This window comes from Vipera berus (assembly GCF_964194415.1).
Source record: "Vipera berus genome assembly, chromosome: Z".
NCBI lineage: Eukaryota > Metazoa > Chordata > Lepidosauria > Squamata > Viperidae > Vipera > Vipera berus.
The window spans coordinates 15105365-15122303 of record NC_138205.1 but is presented as its reverse complement, the minus strand read 5'-3'; the positions used below and the strand labels follow the sequence as shown (position 1 = coordinate 15122303).

The window sequence follows — 16939 nt, the reverse complement described above, 5'->3', positions numbered from 1 at the left end:
ATTCCTCCTCTGACCCCCCCCCCACTCCCCGCTCACACCTTGCAGATCCTGAACCTCTAAAGTTTACTTCCGCACTTATCCGGGCATCTTTCTTCCAATCTGTTGCCCCTCTTGTTGCCTGGAAGTAAGGGGTTGGTTGTGTGGTTCTTTGACACCTCCAGATTTAATCACAGCTTCCTGAATCAGCCTAACAGGGCTGGTTGCCAAGAGAGCTGCTTTCTCTGCACCCCCTTTTTATTGGGTCTGTCCCTCCCCCCCACTTTTGACTGTTGAGAAACTTTCCCCAAAGTGCACCCGTGAGTTAAGGTTGTGTGGTTCGGATGGCAGCTTTTCTGTTATACCACATCCTCATTTGAGGTTTTCCATTTCTGTTGGAAGGGGATATTTTCGCAACTTTGGGCGTTTCGGGTCACCGAACCCCCCCCCTTCTAATATTTTGCTGGGAATACCCCAGCATTTTCACACCTCACTAGAAAGGCAATAGACCTCATTCTCCAATTCGTGAAGTGCTCTTCCCAAATTTACTTCCATTTCTCTTGCTCTAATCTAGAGAGTGCCTCCCTTGCATCCCGGCCTCTAATAGTAGCTTGTATTTCCTAACGTGTGTATAAGATTCCCCAATTTTTTTTTTTAGGCCTCTTGATATTTCAGTACAGCCCAGGATTTCCATCATCTTGGTTATATGGTGAGATAAAACCTCAGTGCTCTGTTCTCTGTTCAATATTTTTTTTAAAAAAAATAACATAATCCCAGAAATCCTGTTTAAATGTCTTGTGGTTCCACAAAGCTCACCTATTAAGAGAAAAATGTTATACAACATTTCTGCTCTTTTCCTATAGATTGTCAAGGCTCTACATCTAGTCTTAATCAGTCTCCCCTTTTATGTTTATAGTAAGTACAATATTCCAAATTTTTCTGTGCATTCTGGAGAAAACGCAGCTTCTTAGAAATCTTCCCTGATGTCTTCCACATCAGAGATTTAGTTGCAGAACTGATTTTCATCAGTTGCTCTGTCACACACACACACACCGCTTTCAGCCAGGGTTAATACGGTCCCTAAAACATATCAAACTGTCCCAAAATATAATTTACACTTTATTGTAATAATAATTTTAAATTTAAAATAAGCCAAGATACCTCTTTTAAAGATTTTTTTAAAAACCTTAAGGAGAAAAAAAATACTACTTGTATAAAAACACTCCTTTGCTGGAGCGCACAATTTTGCATGCATTTATTTTGCTTGTGAGATTTGCCCTAATCCAGGTATTTTCCACTCAATATTCCCCAAACCTCCTTTTTGCAAACCACAATTTGTTTCAATTCCAGAGGGCTGTTTTGCGTCCTCTCCCAATCTTCTTGTCCAAAATCAGTGTTTCTCACACCTCTGTCCTAATTTGTCTGATGGCTTTCCAAGACCCCAACCATCCGCTTCAAGCTCAGCTTTGTAGCAATGTTTTTGGGGCATTGACGGGGTTAATCCAGCCACCTTTAGCTGCTGGGCTAGGTGGGGGGCAGAAATATTATTGCAATAATGGGGTACAGATAGCTCCCCCCCAGCAACAGCAGACAACGCTTGGCAATGCGATGATGGTGGACCCAGAACCAGATCGACCCATCGGTTATGGTGCTTTTGGTGTGGTATGGTGAGTGAGGAGTTATCTGCTGCATGATAGAAGAGAAGGATGAAGGTAATAGAGACAGGAAAGGATTGATAGTTACGATCACAATTCAGACTAGAATTTCCATTTCAGAAGCTTTTTTGTCCTGGTTGTTAAGTGAATCACTGCAGTTGTTAAGTGAATCGTGTAGCTGTTAAGCAAATTGGTTTCCCGCATTGACTCTTGGTTATCGGAAGTCAACCGGGAAAGTTGCATAGGATGATCACATGACCCTGGGACACAGCAACCATTGTAAATACAAATTGGTTGCCAAGGGGCGGAAGTTTGATCACATGATCGTGGGGATGCTGCAACACTTCTAATGTGAGGATCGGTCATAAGCAGCTTTGTATACTTATAACATCAAACGTTCCCTAAACAAGTGGTTCTAAGTCGAGGACTACCTGTCTAAAAATAATTTTTATTAAAGAGATTTTTAGGAGAAAAAACAGTATGGAATTTAGAAAAGAAATAGAGAAAAATGGTGAATTGTAAGAAAGGAAATAGGAAAAAGAAAACGGGGAAAAAAATATATAAAGAAATGTTTTCCAATCTTCTTAAGAGCAGATCTTAAAATGTATTTTCATCTTTTGCCCTCTCTCTCTAAAATTACATTGTAATTGCCTCCTTGCTGTGGTCTACCGTTTCTTATTACCAAAAAGTAAATTGTAAATGGAAGGACATTTTTCTTCTTCCTGCAGGTCTGTGACAGACCCTCGGGATGGGTCGCGAGTTGCACTCAAAAAGATGCCCAATGTTTTCCAGAACTTGGTCTCTTGCAAACGGGTCTTCAGAGAATTGAGAATGCTCTGTTACTTCAAACATGACAATGTGAGTGTGGAACAGTTTGCAGAGCCAAAGGTGGTCCCTTCTATGGCACCCTGGGTTTGGGTTAGGTTTCCCCAGATTTAGGAATGTGCATTGTGGAAAGGTGTAGGCATATATTGATTTTCAATCATTCTGACCTCTTTTTAAATTTTCTTTTATGTATTGTTTTTATGTTCTAATAATTTGTACACTGCCCAGAGTCTCTGTGAGGGAAATGGGCGGTTTCAAAATTGTGGGGTCCTTGGTGCTTTCTGAGCTTGGTTGTTTTCTTGCAGACATTTCATTCTGAGATGTGATAAGGTCTCCTGCCTTAAGAAGGGGGTTGCACTAGATGACCTCCAAGATCCTTTCCAGCCTTACAATTCTAAGTCCATGACATTATTCCCCTAAATAACATCATCAAAATGATCTGATGACATATGATGATGTTATCTCGTTAGGTAATGAGACATCTGCAGGAAATCAACCAAGCTCAGAGAACACCTAGGACTCCACAATTCAACTGTGAGCTACAAATATTTTCTATGGGTTTTCAAAATTTGATTAAATAAATGAATATAAAAATATGGCTCCAGGCAGATTATGTTGGAGAGGCAGCAACAAGGGCAGTTGATCACACATGCAGTGACACTGATCCAGAATAGGGTTCCCTGCTAGAATGATTGGATGGATTGATAGTTTTTTTAAAATTCAAGTCAGTGAAACCATGTGGTTAAATTTATATCCCAAGAGTGACTCCAGAATGTTGGATTTCCATAGGCTTCCTTAATGGACAGTTGACAGGAATGGACAACAAAGGATAAAAAGAAAAGAATTAGAGTAATATAATTCATTGAGGAGCAGTGGAAGGAGGAGATGGCCTCTGATGGTAGGCCAGGGTCAGTGGTAGGCCTTGTTCCCTGGCACAAGGAAGCTGGCGAAGGGCCGTTTCACCTCAGGGACAAAGCTGGAAGACTGGAAGAGATGGGCACAAATTGATGGTGTATAGCAGGGGTCTGGAACCTTGACAACTTTAAGACTTGTGGACTTCAGCTCCCAGAATTCCTCAGCCAGCATAGCTGAGTCCACAAGTCTTAAAGTTGTCAAGGTTGCAGACCCCTGGTGTATAGGACAGTGGTAGGCCTTGCTCCCTGGCACAAGGAAGCTGGCGAAGGGCCGTTTCACCTCAGGGACAAAGCTGGAAGACTGGAAGAGATGGGCACAAATTGATGGTGTATAGCAGGGGTCTGGAACCTTGACAACTTTAAGACTTGTGGACTTCAGCTCCCAGAATTCCTCAGCCAGCATAGCTGAGTCCACAAGTCTTAAAGTTGTCAAGGTTGCAGACCCCTGGTGTATAGGACAGAAGGACGCTTGGATGGTGTGCCGTGTTCGTGAAGTTATGAAGGGTCCCTTGCACTGACCAAGTCATTGCAGCTGTGGGTGGCAGGGCTGACCCTATTATTAGACAAACTGTGCAGGCTTCTCTTACCAGCTAAGTTTCAGTCCTGTTTTTGAGTAGGTACATTATTAGTTGCTGTTGTCCTATTTTTATTACTAGGAGGGGGCGGGTGGTACGTTAAGCTTGATAGGCCTGTCATGCCAAAACACCAGATTATAGTACAGATGTTGGGTTCCACCACTGGTTTCATCCTTTCTGTCTGTGAGGGGATATTTTCAGACTTTTAACAGAATAACAAAGTTGGAAGGGACCTTGGAGGTTTTCTAGTCCAACCCCCTGCTCAAGCAGGAGAAAATATACCATTTCAGACAAAAAAAATGTCTTTTTTTTTCTTCTTCTCAGGTCCTCTCAGCACTGGATATCCTCCAACCTCCACAGATTGACTGTTTTGAGGAAATGTATCCTTCATTCCACCTGTAGCTAACTTCTTTCCTCATTATTATTTTCCCTACTGTTCCCATGCTCCATTTTGTGCTATCGTTGTTGTTGTTGTTAGTTGCGAAGTCGTGTCCGACCCATCGCAACCCCATGGACAATGTTCCTCCAGGCTTTCCTGTCCTCTACCATCTTCTGGAGTCCATTTAAGCTCACGCCTACTGCTTCAGTGACTCCATCCAGCCACCTCATTCTCTGTCGTCCCTTTCTTCTCTTGCCCTCAACCTTTCCCAGCATTAGGCTCTTCTCCAGTGAGTCCTTCCTTCTCATTAGGTGGCCAAAGTATTTGAGTTTCAGCTTAAGAATCTGGCCTTCTAAAGAGCAGTCAGGGTTGATCTCCTCTAGGACTGACCGGTTTGATCGCCTTGCAGTCCAAGGGACTCGCAGGAGTCTTCTCCAGCACCAAAGTTCAAAGGCTTCAATTCTTTGGTGCTCAGCCTTTCTTATGGTCCAGCTTTCACTGCCATACATTGCAACTGGGAAGACCATAGCCTTGAATATACGCACTTTGGTTGGCAGGGTGATGTCTCTGCTTTTTAGTGTGCTGTCTAGATTTGCCATGGCTTTCCTCCCAAGGAGTAAGCGTCTTTTAATTTCTTGCCTACAGTCCCCATCTGCGGTGATCTTGGAGCCCAGGAAAATAAAATCTGTCACTACCTCCATTTCTTCCCCATCTATTTGCCAGGAATTGAGAGTGCTATCGTTACCTTTGCTTTTTTCCCCTCTACACATGCTACACGTGAGAAGAGGAAGTGAAATATTTATTGATTGTTCTTGCTTTTCTTAAGTCTGATTTGATTCTTCTTTTTTTTGCAGTATCCTTATGTTCCATTTGCTTTGATTTTTCTCTTTTACTTCTCACATATTTTTTTATTTCCTTCATTTACAGTACTGCTTTGGATCCCCCCCCTTATATTCTCATGCAATTGTTTTCTAGTTCGTTGAGGTTGTCCTTGCCACTGTTCCTTGCCAGGTTTTTCAGCCTGTGTCGGCTATTTTCAAAAGATCCAAGTTTATGTGAAATCTCCTCCCTCTTGCCCCATTTGTATGTTTACTCACCTGAAGATGATTGAATGATTCACTAGCTTTGCTGCAGTCTTGGGGTTTTGAAGTCAACTGCAGCATGGCATTCCCGATAGGTTCTCTCTGAGCTTGAGCATGCTAGGAAATCTTGAGTGCTCAGTCTCCTAAGCCAGATGTCTACAACCTTTGGACACCAGTAGGTACAGTTGCTATTTTAAATCTCTTGTAGTTGGCATAAATGGTCCTCATTTACCTAATGGCAAGCTGGGAAGCTGCTCTCCATCATTCCTTGAAAACTCCTAAGACGTTTCATACCAGTCTTAAGTTCCTCAGTTGTTTCTGGGCAGCATTTGATTGACAGCTCCCTCCACTTTTATGATCTGACCCAGAGGCTTTCTTAGAAATGGTGGTAGGACATTGTTCTGGAGCCTGCTAGCTTCCCATTTAACTTCTTTGGACAGTAAGTACATGAATCTAATGGAATATGAGGAGGGCATGGAACCTGGTGGCCATTGAGGTTTGTGGGATCTGGATACCATGCTAGAGATTGAGATGTCTCAGTCTGAGGTCTGAGATCCCTTGCTGGAGACCATGGCTTTCTATAAATGAAGAGTAATGAGAATGGATGGTCAGGGATGGTCTGGCTGTGGAGTCCTTGGTGCTGTCTGAGTTTGGTTATTTGTTTGCTCAGAGGCCACCGAGCTCTGTTTGCAAGTTGAAAAGAGCATCAGGTCTGATTGTTCCTACTTCATCTCTTCATGCACAAATGTTGCAGCAGCACCTAGATAGGGCTATCATATCTTACATGTTATGTTTCCTTCCAGCTTCATCTCCTTAAAATAGTGCTCCTCAATCTTTCCACTTTGGCAGCCTGGCCTGGTCTGGGTGGGGGAGCGTGTGAGTGCCAGGCACCTGCGCGCGCAGAGCTCCATTGGTGTGGGCGGTTGGTGCACATGCCCTTCATTCACAGGAATGGAGCTTTGCATGTTAAGCTCTACTCATGCGAGCAGAGGGTGCTTGTGCTCACACGCGAAGCTCCACTTGCGTGTAAAGTTCCATTTGCGCTGCTCATGCGAGTGGAGCTTCGCATGCACACATGCTTGCCCATCACTCACACGGCCTGGTTTGAAAGAGGCCGCGGCCCAATAGTGGGCTGTGACTCAGGGGTTGGGGATCCCTGCCTTAAAAGAATAGAATCATAACTTTTAGTAATAAACACCTAGCTATAGCTAGCAAGCCCTTTATTACTAAAAGTTATGATACTATTCTTTTAACCTCAGAGGTCAACAGCACAATTTTAGCTAGTAATTGTATAATTAATGTGTATTTATTTATTAAATTGGTTTATTTAATTTATATGCTGCCCATCTCATTAACAAGTAACTCTGGGCGGCTTACAAACATCAATATTCACAGAAGCCATGGCCTCATATATTCATGCTCAGTTGGGGTTTTTTGTTTGTTAAAAATACTCTAAATCTTTTCATAATGCCCCATTAGAGTCTGTGCTGAGATTGTCACAGCTCCATGAAATTTGAGTGGCATTTGTGGGCAGGAAGTACCTCGTTTTGAGATTGTGCAGTAGTGTACAATACTAGAAAAGATTATTTTGCTTATTTTGTCTGCACTTTCGTCTTCTTTTATTTTCCTTGCAACTAAGATAAGAGTTTCCATACTGATTTTTAAAATTTCTTAATAGTTAGGTTAGTCCATTCTCATACGCATTTTGTGTCTCAGTTCTGCACTGGAGATGCTTTTGAGGTTCTTTAGTTCTTTTTGATTTATTTATTTTATTTATTTATTTTAATTCCATTTATATCCCGCCCTTCTCTGAAGACTCAGTCTTTCCTTAGTTTTGTGTCCTCCAAAATTGATATGAGTTTGCATTCTAGCCTATATACAGAGTATCAGGTTGGTGATGGCTGATCTGTATAACAGTTTTTCTTTCTATATTTTCTTATTTTATTTTACCTCACTTTGTCCCGCTGTTTGGTATTTGTGCCTCCTTATTCTGTTCGAGCTTGTTGGTTTTACAAAATGGTGGGAAAGTAATTTTTCTTTTTGCTTCCAATGGGAAGAGCTGGGTATTCAGATAACCTCCATTCTCTGTTCCATTCCCCATCAACCTCCTTGACAATGACCATCAGTTATGTTATCACTGAATTGATGCAAAGTGACCTTCACAAAGTCATAGTTTCTCCGCAACCACTCAGCTCTGATCATATCAAGGTCTTTTTGTATCAGATCCTCAGGGGTAAGTCTGACTTGGAAATGCCATAAATTGGGAACTATCCATTTGGGCAAAGTTCTTTATTTAGATTCAGTGCGAATGTAGAGCTGTCTGGCTTGGCAGCCGTATAACATGACAAGGATTGTAATCATTCAGTAGAAGAATGTGAACTAATAGGACAATGTCTATACAGAGTTGGCTGATGCTATGCTGTCAGAGCATGCACAGCCTTATTGCGCTGAGGTAACCCAGGAGTAAATACAGTAGTGGTTTGTATTAAATGGTGATTTATATTACACTATCTACAAATATACACTAGAAATAAAATACAAACACGTGGTGATAATTCAGCAAACTCCAATACACAGCAATTACAGCAGGAAAGGGACAAGAGAGAAAGACTCCAGCAAGGCCTTCCCTTTTATATTCAAGCTCTTAAAGGGATACAGACTCCTGCTGAGTCATTCCTAACATTTCTTCATTCATCTCACATTATACAAGCTGCCTAGCTTCTAAATCATACGCATAGCCTGCAGTTGTAGAATTTATTTATTTATTTATTTATTTAATAATATTTATATACCGCCCTTCTCCCAAAGGACTCAGGGCGGTGAACAGGGCAAGAATAAAAAATACAAAGTTACAAAAGTTAAAAAAGAATTAAATATATGCCCACTAAAAACAGTAAATACAAATATTAAAATAACAATAAAAAACCCCACCAATCCCCCATCAGGCCAGGCCGGCTTGTTCGAATAAGAATGTCTTTAGATCGCGACGAAAGGAGCGAAGATCGGGCACCATCCTCAACTCCAAGTTAAAAGATTCCATAACGGTGATCAAAGTTATGGATGCCAGAACTTAGTCAAGACTAGGGATTAAGAAGCGAGGATGAGAATAATCAGAAGTAGGAAAGAGAAGGATGAAGAATCAAAAGAGAGTAAAGGGTATTCTACATTGTCTCAAAGGGGAGACTGGATCTCAGGGGCTTCAGGTCCCATGAAAGAAGAAGGTACAATTCATTGACGGGTTGCTATCTGTCTAATGCTTTGACATTAGAAGGGTTGGAGAAGCGTTGAGATCTTCCTTGTGCATGTTTTTGAATTGGGATGGAGAGCCATGGGGGTGGAGATCCAGCAGGGGTTTGATGACCAAACAAGTTGTATTTCTACAGTATTATCCCTCTTGAGTGGTCTCTTCGATATGTCCTCTAATATTTTCTCCTCTCATGTTTATCAGATATCTTTTGCCCTTTTCTCCTGCTCCTTTCCTTTGCTCCCGTCCTTCCTAATTATGTCCTGTTGCAAGTCATTTGTTTTAATATTTCCTCCCCTTCACTCCTTTTCTGATGATCCTTGCACAGTTGCAATTCCATAAAATACAAGGAGTTTCTTTTCAGGATTTAAGAATCCTGCACGTGTGCGACTTAAGGGGCTTTTTTCTTAGAAGAGATAACGAGTGTCCCTTTTTAAATTTTCTTAGTTACTTAATGTTTAAGTAAAATGTGTTTGGAGTCAAACTCAGCACCAGGCTCAGCACTTCGGCAGTAGTTCAGAACTTACACAAAAGTTTTAAATTTTGAAAACTATGTTGATAATGGGTTTAATTTCAGTTTTAATTTTTATTGCATCTGTTGACTCCAAATAAAATACCCAATGTATTTTTTCTTTCGCCTTACTTCTCCAGGGCTAAAATATTTGCACTCTGCTGGTGTCCTTCATCGGGACATCAAGCCTGGGAATTTGCTGGTCAACAGCAACTGTGTCCTCAAGGTAATTCCTCCTTGTAGCCAACCCAGGCAGTTTTCAAGATAGCCACCTCCGGGGGGACTGTGACGTCCAGCATTTTTAGCTATTATGGCCAAACATTAAATGTTCTCACCCACCCTCCCACTCCAATCACTGTGAATCATACTACGGTTAGAATAGAGATGTTGGGTGTATAAATATGTGTATGGTTGTGACAAATCCATAAAATGTCATGTATGCCATTGCACCCAAAGCTATCAGTGGTGACACGGTGCCCACCATGCTGTAGATTTTAACACATATGTATCTTCAATAATTCTCTGTCACATAGTCTTGCAGCTGATAAAGTCACAGCCAGAAAATTGCTATTTTTGATGTGACAAAAGAAAAAAAAAAACCATGCAAGAAGTGATCAAACGAATTGTATTTAATTTAATGCAGTGTACTTGAAGTTGAGACATAGAATCCTTTATTTGTGTACAGGTAGTTCTCGAACTATAACTGTAATGGCATCTGCCCATTACGGTCGTAAGTTGTGATGGTCGTTTAAGTGAGGCAACCACGTGATCTTGCTTAACGATCCCACCTCTGTCGTCCTTCATGTAGTCGTTAAGTGGAGCACTGGGTGCCTCGGGTGGGGGAGAACTTGGGAAATGTAGCGCAGGCCCAGGCCCTCCTGCCCCAGACTTGTAGGGCCTCCCCCATCCTCTGTGATCTGCTTCCTGCCCCTTGATGTCCCCGTAGGCCTTGGGCCTGCTTCCCTCACCACTACTGGGGCCCGTAGGCCTTTTCCCCTCTCCCCCCGGCAGGGTCCTTACAAGCCTTGTCAGGTTCCCTAATGCTGGCCAGAGAATTCTGGGAGTTGAAGTCCACACCTCTTAAAGTTGCCAGGGTTGAGAAACATCCATGCAGCTCCCATTTTAGAATGCACCTGAATTAATAGCATTCGGTGGCATTGAAAGAATGTTGATTCCCAGAAGGAGCAGCAAATAGTAGAGAAAAGTAGGTCTGGAAGTTTTATTTCTCTAGAACAGTGATGGCGAACCTTTCAGAGACCAAGTGCCCAAACTGCAACCCAAAGCCCACTTATGTATCGTCAGGTGCCGGGTGGGCGTGGCCCATTGGGTGGGCGTGGCTGCCGTGGTAACAGCAGACTGGGTGGGACTAAAAAGTTCAATCAATCAATCCCAACTTTGCGTGATCTTTTTTTTTCCCCGCGAGAAGTTGAAATTGATTGATCAATTGAGCCTTTTCTTTTTTGCACATGGCGGCCGAGGCCTAAAGCGAAAAGGTTTTATAAAACCCAGCTGAAGGCCTAGGACTGGAGCTGCAGCGCGGGTGCCCACAGAGAGGGCTCTGCATGCCACTTGTGGCACGCGTGCCGTAGGTTCGCCACCACGGCTCTAGAAGCTTCCTCAGGTTGACCACACCTTTTCATCTTTCCTTCAGATCTGTGATTTTGGTTTGGCCCGGGTAGAGGAGCCAGATGAGTCCCAGCACATGACTCAAGAGGTGGTTACTCAATATTACCGGGCACCTGAAATCCTGATGGGCAGCAGGCATTATGGACGTCCAATTGATATTTGGTCCGTGGGCTGCATTTTCGCCGAACTCCTTGGCAGGCGTATCCTCTTTCAGGCCCAGAGCCCAATTCAGCAGGTATCTCAACCGGCTTTGAAGAAAGAGTTGCGAAAGTGTGTGGTTTCAGAAGGCGTGAAAGAACATTTCAGCTTGTGCTTCCACAAAACGTCCACTACTCGACACCAAAGGAGTAACTTTCCTCTTTCCCTTCTCTCTCCCTCTCTCCATTTCTTCTTCTTCTCTTCTTCCTTTGATCTACGGGTGGCAGTTGGACCTGATTACAGATCTCCTGGGGACTCCTCCCGTTGCTGCCCTCCGTTCAGCCTGCGAGGGGGCCCGGGCCCACATCCTGCGTGGCAGTCACAAGCCGGTGAGTACCATCACGGCTGGGAAGGTAAGAGCCATGGAAATGAAGGAAGCTTTTTAACACTTGGCTTTTTTTTATCCTAGCCATCGTTGTCTGTCCTTTACATGCTCTCTGGAGAAGCCACCCACGAAGCTGTGCATTTGCTCTGTCGGATGTTGGTCTTTGATCCAGTGAGTTGGCAATGTAGTCAAAGGAAAACTTTAGACTAGTCAGGTTGTCTCTCTTCCTCTCTCACATTCAGCTCGCCATTGTTGTTCCAGTTGTTAGGGGCATAAAATTGAAAGTGTAGAGATATACCATCGGATATGCCAAATGATAGAGACAGTATACATCCACTCCTCAATTTAGTGGCAATCTCAGTTAGCAACCGTTTGTGAATACAACAGTATTAAGAAGTTCATTTTCTGCGCATTGTACGCATTTTTTATCAAATTTTGGGAGCCTTAAGACAATATACACCGTAATGAGAGCAATGCTGGCTGCCTCTCTCTTTATAAACCTAAAGAATTAACAGGTAGTCCTTGGCTTGTGACCACAATTGAGCCCCAAATTTACGTTGCTAAGTGAGAAATTTGTTAAGTGAGTTTTGTCCCATTTTACAACTTTTCTTGCCACATTTGTTTAGTGAATCACTGCAGTTGTTAAGTTAGTAACATAGTTGTTAAGTGGATCTGTGTTCCCCACTGACTTTGCTTGTCAGAAGGTGATCACATGACCCCGGGGCACTGCAACTGTCATAAAGGTGAACCAGTTGCCAAGCACCCGAATTTTGATCACATGACCGCAGGGCTGCTGCAATGGTCATAAGTGTGAAAAACAGTCATAAGTCACTTTTTTCAATCCTGTTGTAACTTCGAATGGTCACTAAATGAGTTGAAGGTTGTAAATTGAGGATTTGTTTTAATCTTTTCAGTTCCTTTCTGGTGTTCCTTCAGATTTGCCCCTTTTTCAGATTTGTTTTTTTCCCCCCCAAGAATATACAGTCACTCTCCTTACAGGCTATTCCTATCTGCCAGCTCTGAGCAACATACTACCCTCCAGTGTGTGATTAAGGTTGAAAACATTTAATCAAACTTAGATTTATTATAAAGTTATAATCAGAGGTGATTGTTACATGATGTAACTCAGCCATATGTACCATTTGTCTGGTCCCTTTAGTAATCAGAAAATTTTTGTTGTTGTTTATATAAATTTACATGCCAGCCATCTCACTATCCGAAGCAACTCTGGACAACATATAAATTAAATAAAATTGATTAAAATAGGATTTCTATAGGGGAGTGCATAGAGTTAAAATTAGTGTCTTGTTGGAGGACTGGTTTGTCTCATCTTGGTCTACTGTAAGGCAGAAGCCAAAAAGACCATGGCTTAAGCCAGGGGTCTTCAGACTTGGCCCTTTTATGACTTGTGGACTTCAACTCCCAGAATTCCTCAGCCAGGTACGCTGGCTGAGGAATTCTGGGAGTTGAAGTCCACAAGTCATAAAAGGGCCAAGTTTGGAGGCCCCCCTGGCTTAAGAGAATAACTCAAGAGCTCTTCTGTATACATATTGCTAGCAAGTCATGGATGGAACCATTTGGATGTTTTTGGCAAAATGAAAAAAAAACCTTTTTCTTTGCAAAACCAGGCATTGAATTGAGATTTCTTGATTGGTCGATACTGTACACCAGTGTTTCTCAACCTTAGCAACAATAAGATGTGTGGACTTCAACTCCCATGTTTCTCCAGCCAGCATGTTGAGAAACGCTGTTGTACAGGTGGTCCTCAACTTAGGACAGTTGCTCTTAGCAACCGTTCAAAGTTATGACCTACCAGATAAAGGGGACTTGTGACCTGGACCTGAAGTTCCGATGGTTCCTCACCGCCACCACAGTTCAGGTGGCTGCATTTGGGGCACTCATCAACATATTTACCGCCATTTGCATTATGCTATGATCACATGACTGTACATTACGATGGTTTTGTGAAAAAATGGCATTTGTTTTCAGTTTTCGGCAAAACCAGGCCACAGCGAACAATGGATCACTCAACGATCATGGTGTTCGCTTAATAACTGCCACAAAAAGTCATAGAAGCAGGCTGGTCACATGACCGGTGCATTTTGTTCAACCATTATGATCTATGACTAATGGGAAGGCTTCATTACAGTCGTAAGTCGAGAACTGCCTCTATACAATAGAGATCTCCCAGTGGTCTTACAGGTTTCTGGAATTTTTGGAAGGTTATTTTCTTCCCGATATTGGATCATTCTCTCTCTTGGAATTTCTTCTGTGTCATACAGTTTCTTATAATATTCTTTAATTATCTTTTTTTATTTCTTCATTTTTAAATTGTAGGCAACCTTTTTCATCTACCAAATTATTTATCAGATTCTTCTGTTTTTTTTTTAAGTTTATAAGCTTCCTTCCTTTTTCTGCAGGCCAAGCGGATCTCAGCGAAGGATGCCCTTTCACATCCTTACTTAGATGAAGGGCGACTGAGATACCACACCTGTATGTGCACTTGCTGCTTTTCGGTCTCCTCCGGCCGCATTTACACCAGTGACTTTGAACCCCGGGCCAACCCCAAATTTGACGGCTCTTACGAAAAGAACCTCGCTTCTGTCTGGCAGGTCAAAGGTAAGTTGATTGAGTCCAAACCACCTGACAAATCCTGGGGTGTTCAGAGGGCCGCATTCTTAACGTAGCGGTGGCGCAGAGGTTAGAATGCTGGATTATGAAAGTATGAAACGGTATGTAAGTCTTAAGTGCTATTGCTAACTGTCTGTGGAGATTCTCTGTCATCCAGGTCATGGTTGTCCCAAAGGTGCTTTTTCAAGAGACAAGAGCTGAAGAAGCTTGAAAGAGAAGCGAAACGTCTTCAAAGAAAAACAAGAAAGTCCAGTTGCCTCTTGAAAAAGCACCTCGGGGACATTGCTATTGCTAGTTGCTAATTTAGGAGCTAAATATTGATCTCAACTGTCTTACACGAAGTACGTGAGAGCAGTTAATGTACGTAATTCTTCCATGAATTCCACCAGACTTTGTGATTTCAGTTTTTCTTCACCCTCTGTGGGTTTTTTGTATCATCTTATAGAATTACGGAGAAGTCAAAACGTTAATGCATCCTTTTGTGTCACTTCATGCTAAGAAGCACATCCCCTTTGGGTTGCTGCATCTCCCAATTCCCCTGTGCAACCAATGTAGCACTAATGGCATCTATTCATATTGGAGGAGGAGGAGGAAGAGGAGATTTCCAAAGAGGGGATGGAGATTTTGCAGAAGTAGGGATTTATCTGAATCTGCTGGTGAAGTTCTAAGTGTACACAGGACAAGTCACCTGGATGGCAAGTGTCCAAATGTGCACGCATTCAGTTGCGATTCGCTGCTTCTATTATCCCAAACATTTGTTATGGCCTTGGCTTGCTTGAGTGAGGAGAGGCAGAATGAAAATGCATGGAAAAATAGAGAAGAAAAGAGGGGCATGTATTATGTAAATATAGGTCTACAGATTTGGTCTGCAAGAATCGGGGAGGGGGGATTTTTGTGGCCCTGATGGTGACCAAACCAAAAATGTACTTTTTGTTTTTCAGAACTGGTGCACAGGTTTATCTTGGAACAGCAGCATGGGAAACGGGTCCCACTCTGTATCAACCCCCAGTCAGCTGCCTTCAAAACCTTCATCCGGTGAGTCTCTGAAATTGGTGGCTCTGTCTTTACAGAAGGAGAAAGAGGAGGTAGGTCAGGTACTCCTCGACTTAACAACAGTTCGTTTAGTGACCATTCAAAGTTACCACGGTGCTGAAAAACGGGACTTAACGGCCGTTTTTCACAGTTTTGACCTTTGCAACTTTCCCATGATCACGTGATCAAAATTCAGACGCTTGGCAACTGGTCCGTATTTATGACCGTTGCTGTGTCCCGGGAGTCACGTGATCCCCTTTTGCGACCTTCTCACAAGCAAAGTCAATGGGGAAGCCAGATTCACTTAAGCAGCGGGGTTACTGAGTTATCAACTGCACTGATTCCCTTAACAACCGTGGCAAGACAGGTGATAAAAAGGGGCGAAACCCATTTAACAAATGTCTCACTTAGCGGCAGAAAGTTTGGGCTCAATTTTGGTCGTAAGTCGAGGACTACCTGTAATACTTTTTTTTTCCAACCCCCCCCCACCCCCACCCCCCGGCAGCTCCACAGCATGGCATTCTTCCAAGGTGTCCAGGAAGGAAGAGAGATGAAGCTGACCCTTGGACGGTCATGACGGAAAAAGAAAAGAAAGACAGAAGAAGAGGGACAGAAGACACGAAGGGATGGCGTTGCTGCTGGCAGCGGAGAGATGAAAAGAAGAGGGAAACGCTGCCCCTTCATCCTGCACTCTTGAATATTTTGACTTATGGCCAGACATTTGGGAATTGGGGTGTCTGGGTCGTTATTATATTATTATTATTTGGAAGTGGAAAAGTTGGGGGAAGGGATTTCCCCCCCCCCCCACTGATGGGTGTCTTTTCCTTTCCCCTGTTCCTGTACTGCACTGGAAAACTCTGGGTTGGTGGGCACTGTCCTTGTGAGTTCTTTCCCTTCTCCCTAGCTCTGCACCAATATTTTCCTTTCCCTATACCAGGGGTAGGCAACCTCGGCTCTTTTATGACTCATGGACTTCAACTCCCAGAATTCCTGAGCCAGCATGGCTCAGCATGGAAACCTCTCCATTTCTCCTCAGCTTGGCTGGCTCAGGAATTCTGGGAGTTGAAGTCCACGAGTCATAAAAGAGCCGAGGTTGCCTACCCCTGCCCTATACATACACATATGGGGTCTTATCTGGCTTTCGGCCAGGTTGGAATGAAGAGAAGTTGTGTTCTTGAAATGAGGGGTGTCTGTTCTTTCTGGCTGGGGAATTCTGGCAGTTGGAAGTCTAATCATTTTAAAGCGGGCAAGGTTAAACGCTGCCTTAGGCTAAGGATAGATGTGTTCCCCCTCAAATCGCTCTTCCCTTAAAAGATTTCCCAAACTGGGATAGGTGGGAGAAATAGGCAAGGCTCAATTTTCCGAATCTACAACGGGGTTCGTACATTTCCTGCAACCGAGGATTTTGTTTCGAGGACTTGTCTTTGGTCTCCAGCAGCTTCTGGGAAACGTGTGCAACATCCATGTGGCTTCCTTAAACCTGTCCTGTATAGCTGGAAAAAACAACAACAACACAACTTTGAGGAAGGTTCCAGTAGAAAAGAGCACACCAATAATGATATCTTTTTATTTCTCCCCTCCCCTATCACCTTTCTCCTTCCCAAACAATCTTCTGTTACCCTAAACAGGCCAAAAGGACACGTTGAGTTGGAGTAAACATTGCTTCAAAGAAAGAGCAGTGGTCCTCCCCCTCTTTCTCTCTCACACACACACACATAAAATTAAATTTTGGGATAAGATGCTAAATTCTTTGGTGTGTACTTTGGTCTTCTCCTGACTACCTTCTTTCCACATTTCTCTTATCCCAGCATGGACACCTCCTGTCCACCTCCTGTCCTCCAAGCGGTTGGAGGCCCTGACATATTTCTTCTGTATTTCAGAAAATGCTTCTTTTCTTTAAAAAATACGTGGCATTTTCTGAAAGATTTTTGAGTTTTTGACCTTGATGCTGGATGTGGAATGCCTG

The 16939-nt window shown here is 43.0% G+C and overlaps 1 protein-coding gene across 1 annotated transcript; it reads left to right on the top strand.

Annotated features, from left to right (window-relative positions):
• Positions 1-997: 997 nt before the first annotated feature.
• On the top strand, positions 998-16360 carry LOC308678316 (serine/threonine-protein kinase NLK2-like). The gene is made up of 11 exons (XM_081345426.1): positions 998-1643; positions 2360-2489; positions 4270-4325; positions 7533-7639; positions 9302-9387; positions 10813-11022; positions 11213-11314; positions 11395-11481; positions 13731-13929; positions 14883-14976; positions 15479-16360. Exons 1-11 carry the CDS (start codon positions 1402-1404, stop codon positions 15525-15527), a joined length of 1362 nt encoding a protein of 453 aa, XP_081201552.1. The 5' UTR covers positions 998-1401; the 3' UTR covers positions 15528-16360.
• The last annotated feature ends 579 nt before the right edge of the window (positions 16361-16939 follow it).